This window comes from Balaenoptera ricei, chromosome 3, assembly GCF_028023285.1.
Source record: "Balaenoptera ricei isolate mBalRic1 chromosome 3, mBalRic1.hap2, whole genome shotgun sequence".
In the NCBI taxonomy this organism is placed as follows: domain Eukaryota; kingdom Metazoa; phylum Chordata; class Mammalia; order Artiodactyla; family Balaenopteridae; genus Balaenoptera; species Balaenoptera ricei.
Genome location: NC_082641.1, coordinates 155,997,078 through 156,023,093, shown reverse-complemented (window position 1 = coordinate 156,023,093; position 26,016 = coordinate 155,997,078). Strand labels below are relative to the sequence as shown.

The following is a 26,016-nucleotide window of genomic DNA, read 5'->3' as shown; positions in this document are numbered from 1 at the left end:
ATAATTTCATTCCTATGGTTTTTTTTTTTTTCATTCCTATGGTTTTTAATACCAAAAACTCAACCTCCAGGAGGGCTAAAGTCTAATTTATACTCCAAACCAAGTAGCAGTGCAGTTCGCTACTACTGAGGCTGAATCCATAAAGACTTCAAGACCACGTCCAGAAGACAAGTTATTATATATAACACCCTAGAAGGTCTGAAACATAATAATCATATACATAGCAGGTCCTCCAGAGCTTTTTACCTATAACATGTTTTTTGATGAAAGTTATTTAATGTACTGGAGATAACTGTGACTTACTGATCAAATATTTGAGTACTTGTACTTACCTGGGATTTCATTTCTGGTGAAAGAAAAAGGAAGAACAGGACTCACTTAAAAAAGAAAACAAACTTTATAAGTGAAAGTAAAAATCTTATCACACACTATCACTTTTGGAAGCAGCATAGAGGGGCAGTCAACGGTAAAACACTGGTGAAGTAGGTCAAAACTCTAGGCCAAAAATCCATTATTATTATCATCAGTGACAGTACCACAACTGTGCCCTTCATAATTAATAATCACTCCTAAGAATCTTCATTTGGCACCAGATGATGCGTTTAAGAGAAACACTCTGGGAGGCTTTGAATCAGTCTTGGTTTTTTGTTAGCCAAGTTACAGGAAAATTTTTAAAGTGGGGGGAAGGGAAGAAGGAAACGGACCAGAAAAAGAGTTTAAGCCATAAACCAACAAAGCACTGATAGTTCCAAACATGTCAGACACTAAAATGACTGATATAGGCTCAAGTGGTTTATTAAACCTATAAAAAGACTACACCAGCAAAGTCCCCATTTATCTGTAGAGTTCAGAAACTAAAACAAGGAATATTTTAGCTTAAAACCTTATCTCAAGAGAATCATATACACTTCACATGAATAAAAATACCTGAAACCAAAAAAAAAAACCTGAAACCAAACATTTTTAATTGCTCCAATACCCCAAATATAAAGAAAAAATTAATTCAGAAGACTGGGCAATCTCTATCTCCCCTCCACACTAACCACCCATCCCATGGAAGACCAAGGGAGATCAGACTTTCCAGACTTAGGCAACACCTGGCTGCCGCAAAATTCTACGGAGACTCCTTGTGGAACAGCAGTCTCCCATCTCTTGTGTCTCTCCCTGTCATGATCATGCAGGAAGCAAGTCTGGCTGTGCTATTTGTTATCACTGTCTGTCACCCATCTGCAACATGATATTGCTACAAAGGTAAGTACAAAGTAACGTATCTAGTTCCCTTTCCCCCAGAAGGTTGAGGCTCAGGTACAGGGGTAATTCTCCTGCGCACACAGTCATAATTTAGGCCGACTCAGTGACTTCAACAGGCTTCATCATGTGATCAGGTTTGTTGCCAGCTGCATAATGCTCCCACATCTGTAGATAGAGCTGCTCTAGTTCCATTGTGTATTGTTTGGTGTTGAACAGAGGGCTAGATATTCTCTGCTTCCAGACTTTGCCACGAATTCTCTTCAGGTATTCTAGATCAGTTCCCAGTTTCACAGCTATGTCTTCATACTCTTGTCTATTTTTAGCAATCAGCTCAAGACAGCCTAAACAAGTGAGCTGGGAAGCTGCAACTCGGGAAGCAAGAGTCTCTCCTGGCATAGTCACCATGGGTGTCCCCGACCAAAGGACATCCATCCCTGTGGTGTGTCCATTACAGAGTGGAGTGTCCAAGCAGACATCAGCCAGCTGGCCTCTCCGAACATGTTCCTCTTTAGGAGCAACTGGTGAAAAAATGATACGGTTCTGGGGAAGGCCCATATTTTGCACGTACTGTTGAATATTAGGTTCTCCTACTGCTGGGAAACGCAACAGCCACAGTACGCTATTGGGAACACGCTTCAGAATATTTGCCCACATCTGCAAAGTAGATGGGTCAATTTTATATAACTGATTAAAGTTACAGTACACAATGGCATCTTCCGGTAACCCGTACTGAGAACGTGTGGTTACAATAATGGTACGGGGAACCTCCTCTCCAGTGGCAGCCTTATTGTTGATCTGGGTAGTTGCCAGTCCATTGCTAATACTGAATCCATTCATTGTTATCTGAATTTGTCCTCTGTTAATCATTTCAATAACTGCTTCTGCAATCGTATTCATAGGAATGACAGGCATATTGAGAGCTATATTACTGCTGTCTGTGTTGTTTCCTCCATCAGGACATTTCATCTTGACAATTTTCACATCTGGTAGACTATCAAGAAATGCTTTGAGGTCGATGCCATTCAGCACAATTCGATTGTCATAAATGTGCCCATTGGACTTAAAATCGATGACTGCTTTTTCCTTCAGGTGAGGGAACATGTTAGCATGATCACCAATAAAGAAAGTATGGGGCATATAAGCCAGTTTCTCAGAATACTGCTCAGCAACTTCAGCAGGTGAAGTTTCCTGATCAGTGATGATATAATCCATGAAAAGTGCGCCACTAGTCCCAGGGTACCCCAGCCACATTGCCTGAATAGGAGCTGGCCTGAGAGCAAAGAGTTCATTTCGAGCACCCCTGGTATAACCATTCATATTTACAAGGATGTGTATACCATCTTGATGGATGCGATCCGCTGCTTTTCCATCGCATGGAATCTGAGAAAGATCAACGAAATGATCGGCTTCTGCCATCACCTTCGCTCGGAAGTTTGTGCCATCATCTGGGCTCAGGGCATAACAGAATACCTCAAATTTATCACGATTGTGCATGCCTGGAATAGACTGCATAAGATGAGAAGTAGGATGGTTCCCAAAGTCAGAACTCACGTATCCTACACGCAGTCGACCATCACTGAGCTTCAAGTCCTTTGGATGTTCATATGGTGGTTTATGAAGGACACTGATGTTATCCAGGCAGAGGTGCCCATGCCTCTCGGCAATAGCCTTCCTGACGCCGTGAGAAAGAGGATATAACATGCTGTGATGAGGCTGCACGGAAGGCAACCTGTTCTTCTCTAACTGGTCAGCCACAACGCTGACCAACCTCTTCATGAGCTCATCATAGTCTGTCCAGTCACAGACAGTCTGCAGGCAATGAGCCAGATTACAATAAGCGTCAGGAAAATCAGGTTGAAGCTTCAGAGCAGTGCGATAAGAAGCAATTGCTTCTGGAATATTCCCTGAATCCTTGTGAATGGAAGCCAGATTGCTGTGGGCTTCCGCAAATGCAGGGTCAATCTGAATGGCACGGGTATAACACTGCAAGGCTCCCTGAACATCCTGCATCCCCGTTAGAGTGTTTCCCATATTACAGTAGGCCTCAGCAAAGGTAGGACGGATTCGAATAGCCTCCTTATAATGCATCAGAGCTTCCTGCACTTTTCCCTGCTGCTGCAATACACTTGCTAAATTTGAATGGGCAGCAGCAAACTCTGGGAAGACTTCTAATGCTTTACGATACAAGCGAACTGCCTCTTCAATGTTTCCCTGTTCTCGCTTGGTATTGGCTAGGTTATTCAGAGAGTCTGCATGGGTGGGACACAGCCAGAGAGCTGTATTATAACAATCTTCTGCTTCGGCAACACTGCCCTTCTCTTTGAGAGCGTTGGCTAGGTTGCAGTAAGCGGCCGGGAAGTGTGGTTGCAATTCAATAGCTCGCCTGTAGGTGTCTATTGCCAGATCTATCAGGCCTTGCTCATAGTATACACAAGCCAGGCTGCCATGTACCACTGCATGATTTGGACTCAAGCTTAGGGCACGAAGGTAAGCTGCCACAGCTCGTTCAAAAATCCGTGCCTCTTTGAAGACATTTCCTAAATTGATATAAGCATCCAGAAAATTGGGGTCATGGGTGACAGCCTTTTCAAAGTGATGAATTGCAAGCCAAATCTCCCCTTGTGCATTGAAAACACAGCCAAGATTACTCCAAGCTACTGCAAAGTTCGGTTGCGTCTCAATTGCTTTCAAATAACATGCCTTGGCTTCTTCCAAGCGACCCAGGGCTTTGAGCAGGTTCCCCAGGTCACTGCAAACACAGTACAGATCAGGATTGTACTGAAGAGCAGAGGCGTAAGCTTGTACTGCCCCTTCCATGTCGCCTGCTGCTACCAAAGCGGCTGCCAGGTTAATATAACCATCGATGAAATCTGGTTTGAGACGCAACGCATGCCGGTAATGCTCGATTGCTTCCTGCAACTGCCCGCTTTCCTTGTACACATTCCCCAAATTCGAATAGGCTTCTGCCAGAAGAGGGTTCTTTTTAATTGCCAGACTACTAAAGTGGGCAGATCCGTCCAGCCTTCGACACCGGAAGTGTATAGATGAAAGTAATAAAAGTACACCAGTATTGTCTGGCTCTTGTCTCCAGAGCTGCATGCAGTGTCTCTCAGCTGCCTCAAAATCTCCCGCCTGATAGGCTCGACGTGTCAACTCTGCTAACCCTTGGAAGGAAAGCATACGTTTCGTTGGGTCTGTGCTGTCGGCCACGTTGCCCACGGAAGACGCCATCTGGAGCTTCTGGAGGGAGTGCGAAAAGAGGGTAATTGAGTCCCGCTGCTGCCACTACTGGCAAGAATGTTTCTAGAGGTAGCAAATACAAGGGCAGCAGCCGTACCACTGCTTTGGCGGGCTTAAGCGGCGGCAACAGTTACATACACTGAACCTTAGGAACTCTGGTTGGCCATCTATGTCTCACGGTCTTGAAAAAATCACAATGAAGTCTTTTTTAATTGATAAAATGGTTCTAAAGTTTATCTGGAGATGCAAGAGGGAAGAGATGTGGGGACATATGTATATGTATAACTGACTCACTTTGTTATAAAGCAGAAACTAACACACCATAGTAAAGCAATTATACTCCAATAAAGATGTTAAAAAAATACAAAGTTTATCTGGAAGAATAAACGGGGCTATTGATAATAGAATTCTGAAAATTAAAATTAAGAGGTTAGACTTGTTCTAATGGATACATTTTAAAATGAATGCTAAAGCGACAACCGTTGAACCACTATGATACAGTCAAATAGAAAGCTCTTATACATCTAGTAGAAAGTGCTCAAACATCTCTTTATATTTTTGGAAACAGTGAATGTTGGAGGAAATAATGGTAATAGAGAAAGTATAAAATAATGTTGGAATAATGGTTAAGGAAGGGTAGTTAATTTTTTACCTTAAAATACGTTCTAAAACAAATTTGACTGTATTTACCTAAAATCAATTATAGAGAAGTTAATGTAAAAAAATTTAAATCATTATTCAGAGGGAGCACAGAAAATATGTAACAGATTCACGATGGTATAAGTCACTAAATCCAATGACTTTGCAGGACCAACTGATAATCTTGACTACCAACACTCTTTTTCTTCCCTTTGCTTCCTTTGACTTCTATGACACACACTGCCCTGATTTTTCACCTCACTTTGGTTGCTACTTCTCCAATTCCTTTGCAAGATTATCCTCCTTTGAAAGCCATTACATGTTTGAGTTCCTCAGGGCCCATTCCTTCTCTACACTGTCTCCCAAGATATTCACATTTACCCACGGCTCCAATTACCACCTCTACTCAGGTGACTCAAATTTAACTCTCCCCCAGGCATTTCTTACCTATCAGTATAAGTCAGAATCCCTGAAAGGGAAAGGTGGCACACTCAAATGTACCGTAATTAAGGAGACTGTAGTCAAGAGATCATTTGCAAAGCGTTTGGGGAAAACAACAGAGGACAGTAGTCCAGCATCTCAGGGAGCTTTTACTGCCTAGGCTTAAAGGAGGAGGTTAGGGACTTCCCTGGTGGCTCAGTGGTTAAGAATCCACCTGCCAGTGCAGGGGTTCAAGCCCTGGTCCGGAAAGATCCCACATGCCACAGAGCAACTGAGCCTGTGCGCCACAACTACTCAGCCTGCACTCTAGAGCCCGCGAGCCACAACTACTGAGCCCACGTGCCGCAACTACTGAAGCCCGCGTGCCGCAACTTCTGAAGACCGGGCACCTAGAGCCCGTGCTCTGCAACAAGAGAAGCCACCGAAATGAGAAGCCCACTCACTGCAACGAAGAGTAGCCCCCACTTACCATGACTAGAGAAAGCCCGGGCGCAGCAAAGATCCAACCCAGCCAAAAATTACTTAATTAATTTTTTAAAAAAGGAGGAGGTGGAAATGATTACTGGATTCGAGAGAGAAAAAAGAGGAAGAGGTGGGAGGAAGAAGAGCAGGAGGAGCAGGAGGCAGAGGAAGAGGGTTTGAAGGAGGCAGGGTGGAAAGAGGAGGAGGTGGGGAAGAGGAAGAGATGATGCAGGATGTATATCGTATCAAGTAAATACTCAGCCTTCACGCTTCTTCCTTCATGTACCTCCTATGGGCTGAATGCAACTAGAAGGCAGAGCACACGGGAGCAGGTGCTGGGGATACATGGAATCTTGACATCCCACACACGTCAATGTCTCCGGGCAGGGATCAGCGTAGAGATGGGTGGAGAGTGGCTCTAGATGGGGAGGCAGAAGATATCTACCTAACAGACACCTCCGGCTTGGCTTCTTCTCTAGGACATCCCAGGGATATTTAAAACTCAGCAGGTCCAAGATTAAACTCATGAACTGCCCACTCCACAACCTCTCAAGAACAAGACTAATGAAAAACAAACTGGTCCTCTTTCAGTGTTTTCTGTGTCATCAAATGGTATCAAGGTCAGGCCTGTCTTCCCATAACTGTGCAGGAATGGATTGGAGTGGGGCAAGAGTAGGTGCAAATAGATCATTGAGGACGCTATTCCCCTAGTCCAGACACAGATGATGATAGAATGGGCTGAGGAAGTGTTGGTAATGATGAACAGAAGTGGATGGATTGAAGTGGATAGATTGAAGAGATATTTAGAAAGCAAAATTGTTAGGACTTGTTATGAGATTGGATGTTTGGAGGTAAAAGTAATGTGGTTGTCAAAGATGACACCTTCAGTGATTTCCCATAGATCTTAGGAAGGAGACACAACTCCTTAACATGGACTTACTGGCCCTGCGTGGTCAGCATCCCCCACTTCCCACCCTTCAACCTTCCGCCTTCACTTACGCCAGGCCCCTCTGATGATGTGGACCATGTTCTACATTCTTTCAGTCCTTCCTGTTTCCTGTGCTTGCCCCTGAGCAGGACATTTGGACCTGCTCTTTCCACTGCCTGTAATGCTCTTAGCCCACTACCTAAGTCCTCTTTATCATTCTTAGCTCAGTCACCACTTCCCCAGGAAAGCTTCCCCTGACTTCCCTAACTAGACCTAACCCTCCTATGAAAGCGCTCCTAGACTGGGTCCTTCCCTCTGTAGCCTCTATCCTTTAGTAGCTTACACACACTTGTGTGGCTTTTCAGTGAACGTCTAACATATTCTCAATCCCCCACCAGGATATGAACTCCACGAGGACAGGGGCTGTGTCTTTCTTGTCTCACAATAAATAGTCTTATTGCCTCTCGTAGTGCTTGGCACCTTGTAGTACACACACACACACACACACACACACACACACACACACACACTCTTTAATGAATGAATGAATAAAAGTAAAAGCAATGGAATACATCATGCAGAAACACACTGATGGATTTAATAGACTTAAATTATAATCTTCTCTATATTAAACAAGAGTAAGGAGTAAATGATAAGTGATAAACTTAGAGATATATTCATAATATAAAGACAAGAAGACTATATCTCAGTAGAGTTCTTGCCACATCAACAATACAAATAATACCCAACAGGAATTGACAAAAACAAAACAAACAAAAAAAAACCCCTAGAACAGAAAGAGTTATGACAACTTTTCACTGTAAAAATTGAAACTCCAAATAAAACTGGCCTAAACAATATGGAAACCCACTGTATCACGTAACCAGAAGGATAGGATGGCTTCCCTCAGGATCATGAGACGGTACCCAACGATCACCGGGGACAGCATGCTTTCTTGTGCACATTCATCAGAGGAGAAATGCAGTCTCTTTGTTAGCAATACAGTACAAATCCTGGGCTTCCCTAGTGGCGCAGTGGTTGAGAATCTGCCCGCCATTGCAGGGGACACGGGTTCAAGCCCTGGTCTGGGAAGATCCCACATGCCGCGGAGCAACTAGGCCCGTGAGCCACAACTACTGAGCCTGCACGTCTGGAGCTTGTGCTCCGCAACAAGAGAGGCCGCGATAGTGAGAGGCCCGTGCACCACCATGAAGAGTGGCCCCCGCTTGCCGCAACTAGAGAAAGCCCTTGCACAGAAACGAAGACCCAACACAGCCAAAAATAAATAAATAAATAATTAAAAAATAAAAGGAATTCCTTTAAAAAAAAAATATTTAAAACGTGAAATTTTGATGACGTTTTAAAAAAAAAAGCATATTCAAGGAAATATAGAAACCTGTGATCTTTGGTGGGATTAGTTTACCTAGCTGTGCACTGAAAGGTAATGGTCTTTTGAGCCCCCCCTCTCACACTATCCTGCCCCCTGGGGCCACAGATAAACCTGTTAGCTAGAAAGCAAGCTGGTTGAGGCTGGGCAAAGATTTATGTATATCACCCAGGGCAAACTTTTTTCTGAAAAGGTGGGAAAAGCCTCAATAGCTATGAGGAAGGTGGATTCCAGAAGGCATGAATTAGCAATGGTCCTGAAGGGAATCCTGCAAGGGAATTCGGAGAAGATGGTCAGAGAATGAGGGCCGAGCTAGGAAGGGGCAGGATTGATATATGAGCCATAGTCCTTCATTGCGTTTGGAAATGGCTGCATTTGGCAGAAGACATCCTTATTCTTCAACGAACAGAAACATTTGCTTCCAAGTCATCTGGATTTTTTGCTCCCCTAAATAAATACTTCTGGATTCAATCAGAGTGGGAGACAAACAAATTTAGTTGTTTAAAATCCCACTCATATTTCTGAGCCGTTTTCTTATCAATTATCTTTGCAGTATCTTTCACTTAGTAAGTAACTGAGGTGCTAATTCTTGGTCTTGCAATGTGATACCAGACCCAAGCCATATTCTTTGAAATCATTGGGTTAATGTGTCTTCATCTAGAAATGTGACTCCTCCTAAAACGATTTCCCTTAAAAACTGTGGGACATTGAACCATTCCAATTACCATTGGGCTCGCCAGTGATACAGATGGTGGGAAATTCCACCATACTTTATATATTATCTCATTGCCACTATAGCAAGAACTTGCTGAACTCTTTAGAGATTATGATGTTATTAACTCAGGTTCCATTTATAGGCCAGCATGACAAGGACAACTGCTTTCCTGTGTTGCATTTATTTCTTGATACTGATTCTTCCTCTTGCTTAGAAGCAGTTCCTTCATTGTTTCAAGTTAGTTACATTAATTTGGATCCGTTTTCCAATGTCAGACTATTTGCTTTTAATCATATGGTCTTGTCATCTGCATGTGTACTTTATTCTTAAGTTACTGATTACATTTAGAGGTAAATGAGTTAATATGCACCCTCACAGATCAACAAGAAACCATTACACATCTAGGCAGTAGTGACATAGAAATAAAGGCTCCCTCTTTTGTAAGCAGTTTTTTTTTTAATGTGAGTCCAGTAGCACTGAAACTTTCTTCAGCCTTACATAGTTGAGTAGATTTTAGTATGTCATCTGTGTGGATTATGAGTTTGTAGGCTTTGGCTCTGAAAGCTGTAATTACCAATGTTTGAAAGACATCTGTGAGGGTGAGGATATGGAGAAGATAAGCCAAAAGCAAGATATACAATTACCACACCCTGTCTTCCTATTGGGAACTCTGGATGTTTGAAGCAATTAGGACGTTTTACACAGGTCCTTCTCCTATCAGAGTGCAACATCAGGTTGCTCTGAATGTAAGTCATCAATCTTTCAGGCAGGAAGTGTCCTCTCTCACATACACTATCAGCTCATAGGTCCTTCAATGACTAGGGGTGGAAAAGATCCATACTTCTCTATTACTGAGTGAACATATCCCTGACTGTCCTGCTATAAAGGCAATTTTTATAGAGGGAAAAACACTGGGCCTGGAGTCAGGAGAGCTGATTCCCAGCTCTGAATCTCTCATGTGCTATGACCCTGGCCAAGGCTTCAAGCCTCAATTTTCCCAACTGAAAAATGGAAATAGTATAACTACCTCACAGAATGATCACAAGCAAAATGGACATATTTATGAAAGTGCTTTAAAAATACTATGAAATTTCTATACAGTTCAGGATATAGAAAATAAAAAATCATGTAGAGTTGCACCATTTCTTTGGAATGTTAAATATTTGTTTCTGTTTTCATCTCTGGTTAAATACTGAACATATATGCTTTCAATATTTAGGAATGCACTGAATGCAGAGCTCCGCTATGAGTAGCTATGACTTGGAAATATTGGGAGAAATGACAAGATTCCTTGTTATTGATAATTAACAAAGGAACCCTTTCTTTCAAAGGTAAGGGTAGCTTAAACCTGACTCACAGTACTTTGCTCTGCCTGATTTTCTTTAAGGAAAACTGCTGAAAAGTTTTCTAAGAATAAGTGAGGTGAGATTGGCCCTTGAGTAAGGAGAGTGGGCAGCTAAAGCCTAAAGCTTCTTTCTCAATAACAAGTTTAAGTGCCTTGTTTATTTTCATGGGATTAAGTGACACTTGTATAAATACCTTACTGAGTAATGGTGCTGTGGCAAAAGTGAAGTTTATTTAAGACACTGCTCCACCCAAGGTGAGCAATTAAAGCAGGTATGTGAACTAAGTCACCTTTGGCTTCTCTATTCAACCCGATGAGTAAGTAGTACTAGAAAGGAAAAATGGTGTGGGGTATATGGCATGGCTGGAGGTGGGAAGAAATAGGAAGGCAGAAGAAGCCTCCCTGAAAGAATGAAGGAAGTGTGAATGGTGGTAGGGAAACTATAACAATTGAAAATTGATTCCGACTATTGATATCAGTCTATCAAGTTAATGCAAATTAAGGTGGCATGAGATTTCTTAAAAAAAAAAAAAAAAGCCTTTTCCCCATACAGTGTAATAATAACCACCTTATTTTAAATGTAGCCAAGAAGGGCTGTATTTGCTCATGTGATAGGGTTTCCATACTTCCCACACCTGGGGAAGTATCAGCTAATATTGATTTAGCACTAATTTATACCTGATGGTCAAGACCAACTAGAATAGAGGAAAACTGGTACAAATTAGTGAGGTCCTGTGGTCCCAGTAAGTGGTCTGGGGCCCAACTGTTGTATATCAATACAAATAACTCTTTCTGGGAAGGAATGGAAAAAATATTTTAAATGGATCTGAATCTGCTCTCAGAAGCTCTAGTGCTATCAGGCTAAAGATCTCCTCTAAGAATGTTAGGAATGGGTAAGATCAAGTTACAGTCTTAGATTTTTATTATGTTTAGCTTATTAATTTGGGAGGTAAGCAAACTAGAAGCAGAACAGGCTTTAAAACATCTGAGTTTGTTATTATATTATGAATAATAACTGTTAGCTGGTCCATTCCATTTACCTTTTCATCAATGAAATTCTCTATAAAGAAATATCCATAAACTAGTCTTACATTTTAAATATCGCTGCAGATTATTTGGAACCATAGAATTAGATACCAATCCACTGAAAACTGTTTTCTTTGGGTAATTTCCACGAATTGACGTCAGTTATCCACAAATCTTTGTATTTGGCTAAACACTGAGAAAATATGTGGGGCCTGCAATTAAACTTAGTGAACTTTTAATCATTTCTAATCCACTGTTTCCCAAATTGGCCAAATCATAAACATCACCTGGGGAACTTGTTAAAAATTGTACAATCCTGCCCCTCCTGCTCCCAGACCTGCTGAATTAGACTCTCTAGGGAATGAGGCTGAAATCTGTATTTTTAGAAGGGCCCCAAGAATGCCTGATGAGATATATGTTTGGAAAACAATTCTATGTCCTTGTCGTATTCCTCATGATGTCAGAGCTCTTCAAACCCCAATATTCCCTTCTGACTACCCCTCTCCTCAGTGATCGCAGGCTTTTTTTCTGTTCCACCCCACCTAAGAAAGAAGGCACATTCCCACCAACCACTGTGGCCCTCAGCAGCAGTGAGTCTCTGCGGCAGGTGCAGTGGAGAGCGTCTACCATCTTGGGTGGGGAGGTCATGGAGTATAGGGATGGAGGTGTGGTCTGGAAAAGTCTTTCCAGAGATTCCCCTTGACAACCAGTTGTAGATGACATTGCTACCTCCTCAAATGGCCACGCTCAACTTCCTTTGCTCTACATAAATTTTTTCTTTACCTTCACTCTCTTAACGTCCCTTCTTCCTGTAAATGGAGGGGGAAACATTGTCCCGTTTTGTCAAACTTGTGCTCTTGATCAAATCCTCTACTGCCTCGTGGAAACTAAATCTATTAGTCCTCCTCATTCCAACTTCATTTTTTTCTCTTTTGGCTTCTATAGGCATATCAGTAGATGTTTCTTCCCTATTCTTTTTAAACTAAAGCAACATATACTTTCTTGGACTCTGATGAACCCCAAGATCCCATTTGACTTCATGCCTTCTGTTTACTGTCAAATTTCTCAAAAAGAGAATTCTACATTACTTGCATTCATCTTCTCACCCTTCTCATCAACCCAACTGTACCCTGGCTTCCACAGAGCCACATTTTATGGACACTGTTGGTGTGAAGATTTCCAGTGATGAGATCCAATGACTTTGCTTAGCCCTTAACCTTCTTCCCCATCTAACAGCTTTTGACATTGCTGATCACCACATCCTTTTAAAGACTTTATCAATGAGTCATCATTTAACTATAAGAACAAAAACCTATTCAAATGATGGAAACAGCAAGGGGGAGGGTAATATAAGACCAAAGAAACTCTCTCACAGAAAGTATAATAGGGCTGCACAGGGATTAGCATCAGGAACTAGGAAGCTATCAGTAACCAATAAAGTTTTAACAAATAATTCTCGGGCACCTGCTATATTCCAGGCACTCCTAGGTGTTCAGTGACCAAGTAGTCAACAGAAGAGACAAGGTCCCTGCCTTGAGAGACTTTATAATCTAGTGGGGAAGGCTTACATAAACAGGTAAACAATTGTGTATTTACACCATATAATGAGCACTACAGATGAAACGAACTGACCTAATGATACATTATTATAGGTTATTAGTGATAGGCAAGGACTTAGAAAGGATACTCTGAAGACAAGGCATTTAAACTGAGATCTGAAGAATGTGAGAGAGCCACTCAGGGCAACTGAGGATTGGGGCTGTGGAAGGAGTGTTTTAGGCTGAGGATACACCTGTGTGCAGACCCTGCAGTGCTGTTTCGGGGGAAGTGAAAGGAGGCCAATGTGGCTGGAACTTAAAGGGTGAGGGGGAGAATCGAGGGAGGTAAGGTTGGAGAAGGAGGCAGAAGCCAGAGCAGGCCAGGCCTTTTAAGTATTTAAAGGAATTTGGATCTCATGGCAAACTAATTGGAAAACATTGAACTGATTTAAGCAGGAAACAACAGGGTCCGATGTATTTCCAGGTTTACCCTGACTGATGAGCAGAAAATAGATGAAAGGAGGCAAGAGTAGAAGGTAGAAGACCAGTTGGCAGCTACAGCAATAGCTCAGGTAAGAGATGATGGCAGTTTGGTTTAATGTAGTAGCAGAGGAGATGGAGAGAAGTGGATGGACTACACATCTATTCACGAGGAGCAAATAAGAGGACCAGCTGATAGGTTAGAGTTGGGGAGGGAAGGAGAGGGAAAAATCAAGAATAGTGCCTGGGTTGTCTTGTTTACAATACCTGGGTGAATGGTGATAACATTTACTGAAGTGGGAAAAAGTAAAGATAGAATTTCTTTTTAATAGTGAGGGGAGGAAAGCAGGTTGATACAAATTGAGAGTTTAGTTCTATTTCAGATACAGTAATTTCAGATATTCACGGAGACTTGACATGTCATACAGACAAATGAATATCTGAATACAGATTTTGGAGGAAATGTCTAGGCTAAAGAGATTAATTTGCGAATTTGTTACCATTTTTAGTATTTAAAGCTATGGGAATGACTGAGATTACCAAGAAGGTGAGTTCACAGACAAGAAAGCAGAGAATAGAGCCCAGTTTTTAGAGGGCATTAGAGGAGGAAAAACCCCTGAAGGTCACTGAACAGTAGTGGTTAGAGAATTAGGAGACAGACCAGCCAATAGAAGAGATTTGGTTTTCAAGAAGTTGAGCCTGACCAACTGTGTTGAAAACTGCTAAAAGTTGGAGTAGGATGAGGTTCAAGGAACATCCACTGGGTCCAGCAATATGTAGGCTGTTGACAACATGGATTAGCAGTTTTCATTGGCGTGGTGGGGGTGGAAGTCAGGTTCGAGTAGATTGAATAGGAAATCAGAGTTAACCTGTAGACATCTCTCTCAAGAAGGTTTGCTGTGAAGGGATCAGAGAATTAGTATTACAGATGGAAAGGGATAGCATAAGAATCTTTGTTTTTTTCTAAATGTTAGGATGGAGCATGTTTATACATATTGGGGATACTCAAGAATTTGATGATGAACAAGAGGAAGGGAATAACTGAAGAAATGAAACCCCTAAGAAGAGGGGAAGGAATTTAAATCATAAGTAGAGGAATGGCTTTTGACAGGAGAGGAAGAAAGAAAGGAGAGATGGGTCCAAATGCCAAAAGATTTGTAGATTTGATGGTAGGAATATACTGGAGTCGCATCAGGGTAGGCAGGTGTGGGGATGGTTTTAGAAGATTGAAGAAAAGGGATAAGACAGAAAATAGTCGTCATGGGAAAATAAGCATACTCTCAGTTTCTCTCTCTCTCGCTCTCAGGTCATCTGTTCTCATTTTGATTTTCTGCAAGTCACTTCATTCGTTTCTTTCAGAAGGCAGGTTTCCTCCACTTTTCTGTCTCTGTGACAGAAGATGGCCACCCCATGCACAGGTTTCTGTGATCACCCAGTTCATGCCCTTAATAGAATAACATTGTATTTCTTAATTCCAAATTCCCAGGGGAGAAAACCTGATTGGTGCAGCTTTGGTCAGTTATCGAACTCAGGTCAAACCGACCATGGTCAGAAGAACAAGGTCAAATCGTACAAACATAGCTGTCAGGCCCAAACCCTCTGTGTGTTGGCGGAGGATTAGATCTTAGAGAAGGGGACGTGAGCTCCCAGATATCCCACAGACATCTACCAAACATCCTCTGAGACACCAAATTCTTTAATTAAGAAGTTCTTCCCTTCTGCCTTCTTTCCTAGTTTTGTTTTCTTTGGATTGTTTATTTGCTTACTTTTCCTCCTCCACTAATGTATAATTTCTCAAAATTTTCGCCTTGATCCTCTTTTTCTTTATTTCTATATTTTTCTCCCTCGCCAACTTCATTTGTGCCCATGGCTTCAACTATCATATGTACATGGATAACCCCCCAAACCATACCTATGCTCTTCTCAACTATCATTTAAAAACTGCTCTTAAAAACTCCAAACGAGTTTTTTTCTCTTTTTTCCCCTTGTATCAAAATCAGATGATGAATGTTAACTCAACTAGTTACGGTAAACATTTCATAATATAGGTAAGTCAAGTCTTTGCGCTGTGCACCTTCAACTTATACAGTGCTATATGTCAATTATATCTCAATAAAACAAAGGAAAAAACTGTCTCCACTTGAATAGCCTCTGGTTCTCTTATTTATAGATGAGCTCATTATCGTCTCCCAAACCTGCTCCTTCTCTTGGCTCCCTATTCCTGTTAAAGCCACCACTATCCTCTTAGGCATCCAAGCCTGAAGCTTCAGAGTTGTCTGACGTCCTACTTTCAAGGTCCATCAGCTAAGAAGGAGTATCACCTGCATCTTTTCCTCCCCTCCATGTCCCCTATCATTCTCCTAACTCTCATTACCTAAACTCCCATGGACTATTCTCAAAGTCTACTAAATCATCTTCCAGTTTACAGTCTCCATCCAGGTTGTAAACTATTCTTGCATGAATATTCAAAAAGCCCAGCTCCATTCATGTTCTCCCCACCCGCTCAAGAATCTTCAACAGCTCCTCCCTGCATACTCGATAAAGGGCAAGCCTTGCCTGGCAACCTCCATGACATGTCATCAACAGACCAAGACTTATCTTCCATTTACCATCAGTCGAGGCACACTGCTCGATCATCTCCTAACACAGCCTGTGTATCCCTAGTGACAAGATTTCCTCATACTCTTCTTTCCTGAAGCCTTTCCTCAAAAGTGATCTTTCCCTCCCATTGCTTCCATTGGCTTTATTTGCATCTCTCTTATGGAAGACCTGTGTTTAGACATGGTTTCTACCTTTATCTGTAGAAATTACCTTTTTACCTCTGAGAGACTACAATTTACCAAAGTATGAAAACAAGGATCTCTTACAGAGTATACAAGAGCGTCGCACTTTGAAGGCATTTAATAAGTGACTTCATGAGGAGTTACTAAGGCCTGATGCTAGTATTATTGCTATTAAATGCTCATGTAGGCCTATTAAATATATTAATATGAACCTTTTCAATAGGATGCTTGGTAGGACACTGGAAACCTTTTCAATAGGATGCTTGGTAGGACACTGTGCTATAAAAAGTTTAAAATAATTTTAATAACTTCTCTAGTCAAGCGCTGCTGATGAGTTGATTGCACCTTAACAGCAGTCACTCAACACACTTATATGGTAAAAAGTAAAATTCAGTCACAGAGGAGGAAATTAATCGACACATTTTAATCACTCCAAACTCTCACTTAAAAAAAATAGTATTATGATAATCAAGCACAGTCTCTTCATAGGACCACTACTGCTCTCAGGTACTGTTGACACCATGTTTGGAACTAAAACAAATGAAATGTCACAGCAAAGAGAGAATATTTGCAGTTTTCTGGTCCCCAAATCTTTATTTAGCCTCTGAATGTGTTGGCTTTGTACAATATAGTCTTTTAGTTAAATGATAAAACTCTACTTATGTATCAGCTTAGGGGATGTGCCCCTGGCATCATAGTTGGTGATAGGAATTGCTGTGGAGATGAAAGCTGAAAAATTGGTGGTCCTCATCACTATTTTCTATCCAGGTAGGAATAATTGCATACATACTCTTTTGATATTTATCACTTAAAAAACAAGATACCCCCTCTTTCTCTTGCCTCTTCTGAACTTCTTTTAAAAACAAAGCATAGGGACTTCCCTGGCGGCGCAGTGGATAAGAATCTGCCTGTCAATGCAGGGGACACGGGTTCAATTCCTGGTCCGGGAAGATCCCACGTGCCGCGGAGCAACTAAGCCCGTGCAACACAACTACTGAGCCTGCGCTCTAGAGCCTGTGTGCCACAACTACTGAGCCCATGCGCCGCAACTACTGAAGCCCACACGCCTAGAGCCTGTGCTCCTCACAAGAGGAGCCACCACAAGGAGGAGCCCATGCACCGCAATGAGGAATAGCCCCTGCTCGCCACAGCTAGAGAAAGCCCGTGCACAGCAACGAAGACCCAGCGCAGCCAAAAATAAATAAAGTTAAATCTTTAAAAAAAAAAAAAAAAGCATAGGGAAAAGCTCCTTGACATTAGTCTTATCAAGGATTTTATGGTTATGACACCCAAAGCATCACAACAAAAGCAAAAATCAACAAGTGAAACTACATCAAACTAAAAAGCCTTCTGCACAGCAAAAGAAACAATCAACAAAGACGAAAAGACCACATATTTGATAAGGGGTTCATATCCAAAATATATAAGCAACTCATGCAATAGCAAAAAACCAAAACAATCCCATTAAAAATGGGCAAAGGATCTGAGTAGACATTTTTTCCAAAGAAGATATTCAAACGGTCAACAGGTATATGAAAAGGTGCTCAACATCACTAATCATCAGAGAAATACAAATTAAAACCGAAATGAGATACCACCTCACACTTGTTAGAATGGCTATTATCAACAAGTTAAGCAATAATAAGTACTGGTGAGGATATAGAGACATGGGAACCCTTGTGCACTGTTCATGGGATTGTAAACTGGTGCAGCCACTATGTAGAACATTATGGAGGTTCCTCAAAAACTTAAAAATAGAACTACCATATGATCCAGCAATCCCACTTCTGGGTATATATCTGAAGGAAATGAAATCAATATCTCAAAGAGATATGTGCATTCCCATGTTCATTGCAGCACTATTTACAACAGCCAAGATATGAAAATAACCCAAGTGTCCACTGATGGATGAATGGGAAAAAATTGTGGTATATATACACAATGGAATATTATTCAGCCATAAAAAGAATGAAATCCTGCCATTTGTGATGACATGGATGAACCTTGAGGGCATTATGATACGTGAAGTAAGTCAGATGGAGAAAGACAAATACTATATGATCTCACTTACATGTGGAATCGAAAAAAATCCAGACTCATATAAACAGAGAATAGGAGCAGGGGCTGGGGAGTGGGAGAAATGGGTGAGGGTGGTCAATGGTACAAACTTCAAGTTATAAGATGAATAAGTTCAGGGACGTAATGTACAGCATGGTGACTATAGTTAACGACAGTATATTGTATATTTAAAAGCTACTAAGAGAATAGATTTTAAAAGTTCTCATCATAAAAAAGGTTTATAACTATGTGAGGTGATGGATGTGTTAAGTAACCTTATCGTGTTAATCATTTTGCACTAAATACCCATATCAAATCATTACATTACACGCCTTCAACTTACACAATCTTTTATGTCAATTACATCTCAATAAAGCTGGGGGGGAAAGAAACAAAGTAAAATATTTATTATTTACATGAAATGTTCCTTTCTACTTAATTAAATATATATATTTTTCAGTTTCCTTACACAGGCCTCTTGAGAATTGCTCCTAACAGAGAGAGAGAACTAACTACAAACCAGCAGATGTCACTCTGTAAGGGATCCTCCTCAACTGTCCTTCTCTGTCAGTTTCAGTTGGTTATTTTTTTTTCCTGCAAATTTCAACTGCCTTTTCTCCATTACCAGTTTCAGTTTCCATTTTCAACATCTGATGAGCCTCCAAGAGCCACTAGGACTAGTATTTTTTTTTAAACATCTTTATTGGAGTCTAATTGCTTTACAATGGTGTTAGTTTCTGCTTTATAACAAAGTGAATCAGTTATACACATACATATGTTCCCATATCTCCTCCCTCTCGCATCACCCTCCCTCCCACCCTCCCTATCCCACCTCTCTTAGGACTAGTATTTTTCACTTTGCCTGTATAAGGGTCATAATACAAGATATGCTTCCCTTTTGAATGCTGGCCCCAGTGCGAATATCTGTTTAGTTTAAAAAGCCACATGGAACATTTTTCTACTCTGTGGCTATGTCTTTGCAACAGTGATATACTTCTTATTATCCATTTTTTTTTTCTGATGAAAGGCACAGTTTAGTTCATGGGACAAGCACTGGTTAAAATTTGCTACTCTTTTCAACAACATTGAGCAAATATTGTCTACCAGGTACCAAGCACTATTGTGGAGAGTCAGCAGTAATAAAACAGATAAAAAGTCTTGCCTTCATGGCTCTTACATTCTACACGGACAGAATAAAAAATAATTAAAATATACAATAGGTAGGTGGTGATGTGTGCTCTGGGGAAAAAAAAAGGAAGAGAGTAGGGAACATCTAGGGGGTGCTTGCCATTTTAAAAAAGAGTTTTCAGAAAAGCTTTCATTGTGAAGGTGATGACATCTGAGTGAAGACCTGGAGGAAATGAGGGAGCAAGCCATGTGGGTAACTGGGGTAGGAACTGCTCAGGCAGAGGGAACACCTAGTGCAAAGGTGCACGTAGCCTGTCACAAGCAGTAAGGAGTTTTACTGTAAGCATCTGCCAGGGACAAAAATTCAGGCAAGGCTCTTTTTGTTGCTGCTCTAAAGAATCCACCTACGAGAGAGTTTAATCAGCTGAAGATGAACATCAGTGCAGATCTGTTTAGTGTTCTCTCTCAGCCGTGACCTCATTTCTGATACTGACAGCCTGGACTGCCTCTTAGATTTGGTTGGGGCTTGGATGCATCCCCTGGCAAACCTGGATGAAACTAGAAGAGGGAGGTTTTGGTAGCTCTGTAGGCCCGTTAGTTATCTCATTCTCTCTTCACATGGGGCTACATATTAATCAGAGGTAGCCAATGATTCCAAGTTTTAATGCAACCTAAAGTATAGTCCATTACCATACATGAACCAAGAAGTAAGTGTAATCGTTCTACCTCAGATTAGCTAACGGTGGAATCTTGTTCCACAAACAGCCAAGACACGGGTTACTGAGAACAAAGGTATTTCCCATGCCACCAAATTGCGCTTTCAGTGTTGTCTTCTTCTAGGTAGGTCAACATAGTAAAGAGGTCATTACCAACATTAACATATATAGAATTTCCAGGGATTATGTTACACTTATATTCAACAAATAGAGATAATCTGCACGGGACCTAGCCATCCCATAGCTAGCACAGTCGGGTATGCTCTTCTCGCCCAGCAATCCACACTTCCTTCTAAGGGGGGTCCCAATTTACTGAGGGGTATGTTTTCCTAAAGCTTCTTTTCATACCCTTGGAGCCCACTCCCAAACTCACTAAGAATAAAATACTGTTAAGAACTCAACAAATGGACATTGGAAAGCCGATACTGGGTTTAGTTGATTTTAGCCCACCTTTGATTTGTTTGGAGACTGAATTCCTTACACATAAAGATCAGTATTTATTTCATGAGAACAAAGGTTTAAGAGGCAACCAAGATATATTTAGTAAAGGGAAGGTGATTGAACCTCCAAATAGGTCATGGTGACTTATGAGCAACTGAAAATAGTATTTTAAGATCACACTAGTTCTCTGTGTGCATCATTTAGATTTGTTTTGGTTGTCTGATTTAAGTTGGCGTTGGCAGTTTTGAACAAACACAGAAAGACTTTAACACATGGCTAGGTAGGTTGTTTTAGATGCAAATCAGGTATTGATCATTAGGACTGTGGCTTGGTATAAATTTAGAATTACTGTAATCTAAAGTGTTGGGGTCGTTACATACTTATATTTAGGAGTGGCCAGAGATAACATTTCTATTATGAAACCATGCTGTAATCAAATCGACAACTTGGCAATTTACCAGCATTTTTAAACACTTCACATATTTTAATCCGTCAATTTTTGTTCTTGATATTCTGAAAAAGTCATCAGAAAGAAGCCATTTATCATTCTTTTTCCCCATGAAGGAAGGCAATTTCCTAATGAATGAGGAAATCTTTCATTTCAGATGGAAAAAATAACACAATAGGTCAATTATACTAAATTTAAAAGAGTAAAGTTTATACTACATTTATATTTAATATATGTTATTCTGGAAAGCAAATACATGTGAACACAATGGGGATAATAGTAGTATCGTACCTTGTGGATTATAGGAGGATTGAAGGAATTAACACATAAAACATTCTTACAACAGTGGCTGACACATGAAATGCTCAGTAAATGTTAGCTGTTATTCTACTATGTGATAAAGTGAGGAACTGTCACTAGTATTCATGGGTGCAATTCTTGCATTTTACAGAAAAAGTGGTTTCATCCACTCTTTACAGAACCTAGTATGCTTTCTGTTCTGAGGGCACAATGAAGCTGAGAGGGATGGCTCCTCTAAGTGAAACTGACCCCTGCATTTAGTGCCTGAAATCAGAGGAAGCTTGTCAGTGTGGGCAGACACCAAGAGTAGACCAATCTGATCTCCCACTTCTTTTTTCTCTCATGGAAACGAATGGAGGGTATCTGATGTGGACCCTTCAATCAATTGTTCCTGCTTAATGTTTCAAACCTTGGTTTACTGTGGGGTAAACTTCGGTTCCTGACAGTCATCCAAAATCTTAGTTTCTCTTCAGTTCCACTGCAGAATAAAAACTAAATTTACCCCAGTGGATTATTACATCAAGTCTGGTATTATTTCTCCCAAGAGGCCATCTGCTTCTGGGAAAAGACAACAGGGCGTGCCCTCCATTACACCTCCATTTAACTGACGGTGCAATGATGGACAAGTCCTTGTTGACCCCTGCAATTCAGAGTTATTTTCTTGGAACAGAAGATTTGATGATCTCTTTTCACTCCATAGGATAACTGTAAAAGTATCCACCCAGTGTTGAATCCAACCCCCAGACATTGCTTCTGATGGCCTTACATTCTTTTGATTAGTCTACTCAACACAAAAACTCAGATTACTAAAATTAGTGGGGAAGGGATGGATTCTTCTCAAACATCGCACCACCAGAACAGGTGTACTTGCAAAGTCAAGTTTGCCTGACGGATCCTCTGTCTCAAGTGGTACAAACGGCCCTGGAGGGTGGAGCCCTCACAACCTGCTTCCCTGGGCGTGCGCGTCTGTGGGTGTCGGGGTACGCGCAGGACACACACGGACCCACTGTCCCAGGGCAGCCCAATCACGGTCCCCCTCTCACCTCAAAGCCCGTCAACTCTCACGCCCCTCTTTGAACGCACAGCCCCTTTCTTCGCCTTCGCTCCTTCGTATCCCGCCTCCAAAATAGGACGCCCACTTTCGTTGGCAGGTGCTCCTCTCACTCCTACCCGGAAACCAATCACTCGCGTTCTGGTGGAGAGTGACGGAGACAATGGGAATTCTCGTTGCGTCATCTGCCCGCCCCGAGCGCCGGGAGGCGGTGCAGGGGGCGGGGTACGGGTTGCGGGGTTAGGTGCCTTATGGAGTGAGGAGCGGGCAGAGGAGGCGGTGGCGCGGCTCCGCGTTCAGCCAGGCACCTCGAGGCCTTTTCCCCCTACCAGATCCCCAGAAGCAGGGATCCCGACCCTCCCTGCAGCTGCCGGGCTCTCGTGCGCGTGCAGCCCCGCGCGTCTGCGTGATGCCGGCGGCTGCCCCTTTCCCGTGTCAGCGCGAGGCCCGGGGCGGCGGCGGCGGCGGCTCCGGGCTCCTCGCGGCCCCGGCCGTAACCGCCACACCCAGCCCGGTCGGGTGGTTGGGGCCGTTGGACGTTTGTTTTCGCAGCCTTCCCCTCCCCCCCTCGCTGAGGCGGCGGGGGTGCGCGTTGCGCAGGGGGAGCCGAGAGACTCCTCCCCCTCCACGATCCCCCCGCCCCTCCCCCTTACACACTCGCACGCACTAGCGCGCCGGCTCCCACAAGCTCGCGCGCCTCCCGCTCCGCGCCTCGGTGTTGGCCGGCTTCGTCCAGGGCCCGCGGAGCCACCATGTGCACTGCCTCCTCCTCTGCGAGTTCCTCTCAGACTCATCCCCCGCCGCAGAGGATGCGGCCAAGCGCCGTGGGTTCCCCGCCCGCCACTCCCGCCGCCGGGAGCGGGAACGGTGCGGGCGGCGGCGGCGGCGGCGGCGGCGTGAACTGCGCCCCGGTTGCGGGAGCCGGCCGGCTGCTGCAGCCCATCCGCGCCACGGTGCCCTACCAGCTCCTGCGGGGCAGCCAACAGTCCCACGCGCCCGCCCGCCGCCGCCGCCTCGCTGGGCAGCCTCCCGGGGCCCGGCGCGGCTCGCGGCCCCAGCCCGCCCAGCCCGACGCCGCCGCCGCCCGCGGCCCCGACCGAGCAGGCGCCGCGGGCCAAGGGCCGCCCGAGACGGTCCCCAGAGAGCCACCGGAGGAGCCACTCACCTGAGCGCCGGAGCCCCGGCTCGCCCGTGTGCAGAGGTAGCGAGCCCAACCCTTGCGTCCCCCCGGGCTGCGTCTCCCCGACGGTGCCCTCCGTGGAAACTTCAGCCTCTCCGGGCTTCTCTTTGCTAGTGCATTATGGAAGGTGTGAAAGTGGCTTTGGGAACCTCACCCGTCTGCGGTCGCTGCGGGGCTTGGATGAGCGACCTGCGGAGCAACTTTTATTTGACCCTCCTGCCGCCCCTCAGCTTTTACCTTCCATCACTCGCCTGGATCGAAAGGTTTTTCAGTTTAAGAGCTGATTAACTCACTCATGTGTTTGCTGTTTGTAGTGGGGGAAGGAGGAGCTGGGCGAAACACTTAAAAACAACACGCACACAAACTCTCCGGCAGCAGGTAAGGTGGTGGTTGTAATCTGTACAGCCTCTTTGTGCTTTCCTACAAAGTTCCTATAACGTGTCTGTGCCTACCGGGATAATTTTTTGTTTTCTTTTTTGGGGGTGGGGAGGTGGAGGCACCAGTTATGATGTAAGGATATCCTGTTGGGTGTGTAGAGGGGACAGTTTTGGATGTGCAATTGAAGTGTACAGTGTTTGGTTTGGCTTTTTTTTTTTTTGGGGGGGGGGCTCCCTCTTTTCTCTATATAGTCACATGCATCACGGCGGTACTGCACTGGAAACAGTTTATGCCCAACTCAAGACTTTCATGGTAAATTTCTAAGGACCTATTTGTGGAGTGTGCTCCCTTTTCCCCTTCTATTCGTTTTTCTTAGGTGTCAAAGGTAATGGTGAGCTGGTGGATGCTGTCGGCTTCCCTTAATGTTTTGTGTTTTGGTGTGGTTTGGTTTATGTTTAGGGACACGGTGAATGATCTAGTTTAGTCCTGGGGGAGAAGAGGAAGTTTAGCCAAAACAGGGATGTAAAGCTCCTAAAGGAGGGAGGAGGCGCTCATGTTATTAGATGCCACGCTAGGGCTACAGATGCTGCTGCTGCGTTGTGCAGAGAACCGATCATACCGAGGGGGAAACTCTCTGCTTGGAAGGGAATCACTGTGGAGCCTGTGCAATGTGTATGGAGGATGTGTAATTTTTTTAATGGAGTTTTCTTGATGAAGGTCTTAGACTTGGAGAAAGTGATTGTGTTAAGATAGATTGCAGTTTTGGTGTTTTGTGTTAATATTTCTGACGTGTAATTAGCATGTTGTTAAGGCCCTTGTTTTCAGACCACTTGATGGTGAGGCAGGGTAGGATGTAGTGCAGTGGTATGTGTCCAGGAGCACCGAGAAATGCATCCTGTAATCAGTATGCACCGGAAGGCATTTGCTCCCCCACTCCTCCCCCAGGTCAAGCCAGCTGCAGAAACTGACATCCTCCAGCAAATCCTGAATGAGTGAATGAAAACAACGTGATCGCCCTAATAATGACCACAACTGAACACACATCTTTGGCTGTATTTTATAGAAAAGGCCACCGTTTTCTAACAGATTAATGCCATATGCAACTCCTTTGCACATTTTCTAGAACTGTATGAAATGAGAGGTAACAGAATGAAAAGAAGGCAGCAGTTACATAAATTTTTGAGTGATTTAGTTTCAACAGTACATAAACTGAGTTTTGGGATTTTCTTTTAGGGACTAATGTAAGAGCCATAAAATAAGCACTGCAGAAAGACTGTGTTCAGAGGGTTTTGTGGGCATAGTGAGTAGTTTCAGCAATTGCTGCAACAATATATTGGTCATCTAGTACCTCCTCCCCTTTTGTTGATAAACACATCTTACAACAGTTCTTAGTACAACGTGTTTTTCTGCATCCTTCAGAAGTCTTAATTGCTTAGGAATTACAAGGTCCATCATCAAGTAGTTTTAATGAAATTTGTGACCAGGCTTAAACTGGCCTCTTTGTTGTAGTATGTCACATCTGAGTTGAATGCAATTTTAACGCAATCATGACGAAAACACTTCTCTGAGTCTGGTTGTTCAGGAGACAGATTTGCATCAGAGAGCTTGTATTGGGAATAGAAGAGGCCTTTCTGCTGTTTTTAACACCAGGTGGTTTTGTCAGTTTCTTACATTGAAATGATTTTGAATGTAGGCTCTTCTGCCCCCGGTTCCCTGATGATATTAACCTTTCTGTTACTTCTCCACATCCCACCTTGCTCCTCTCTACCTAAGTTAAAACGATACAACTAATCTATTCTTTTTACTTATCTATTTAAAATTCATGGTATGAACAGTTGAACAATTTTTCAAACAATTATCTACTCAGTTTCTTTTGAATTCTGCAAGGTTCTGACTTCAGTGGATTGTAGCCTCCACAGGTCAAGGCTCCTGCCGCTGCTGCTGCTGCAGACACTGACATCACTATACTGCATGAATGAAAAACAACAACGTGCTCCATTTCTGGCTCTCCACCTCCTTCCTTTTCTGCACACTCCGTGTGTGTGTGTGTGTTTAAGATGGTATTACGCTGCATTTGAAAC

The 26,016-nt window shown here is 43.0% G+C and overlaps 1 protein-coding gene and 1 long non-coding RNA gene across 4 annotated transcripts in view; one reads left to right on the top strand and one right to left on the bottom strand.

The window, feature by feature from the left end:
• Positions 1 to 1,018: 1,018 nt before the first annotated feature.
• Positions 1,019 to 23,616, bottom strand: LOC132362727 (UDP-N-acetylglucosamine--peptide N-acetylglucosaminyltransferase 110 kDa subunit-like). Of its 2 annotated transcripts, none has more exons than XM_059917702.1 (2): positions 23,543 to 23,616; positions 1,019 to 4,491 (listed from the first exon to the last, which is right to left on the bottom strand). In XM_059917702.1, the coding sequence occupies exon 2, from the start codon at positions 4,480 to 4,482 to the stop codon at positions 1,342 to 1,344; it is 3,141 nt and encodes a 1,046-aa protein (XP_059773685.1). In that variant the 5' UTR covers positions 4,483 to 4,491; positions 23,543 to 23,616; the 3' UTR covers positions 1,019 to 1,341. The 2 variants fall into 2 exon arrangements, with proteins under 2 accessions (XP_059773685.1, XP_059773684.1); XM_059917701.1 differs by lacking the exon at positions 23,543 to 23,616 and adding an exon at positions 22,370 to 22,417.
• The window catches only part of LOC132362750 (uncharacterized), a 98,601-nt gene continuing 96,037 nt past the window's right edge, over positions 23,453 to 26,016 (top strand). For both annotated transcript variants that reach the window (XR_009502471.1, XR_009502470.1), the window contains exon 1: positions 23,453 to 23,935. This is a non-coding gene — a long non-coding RNA (uncharacterized LOC132362750). The remainder of the gene's footprint in view (positions 23,936 to 26,016) is intronic.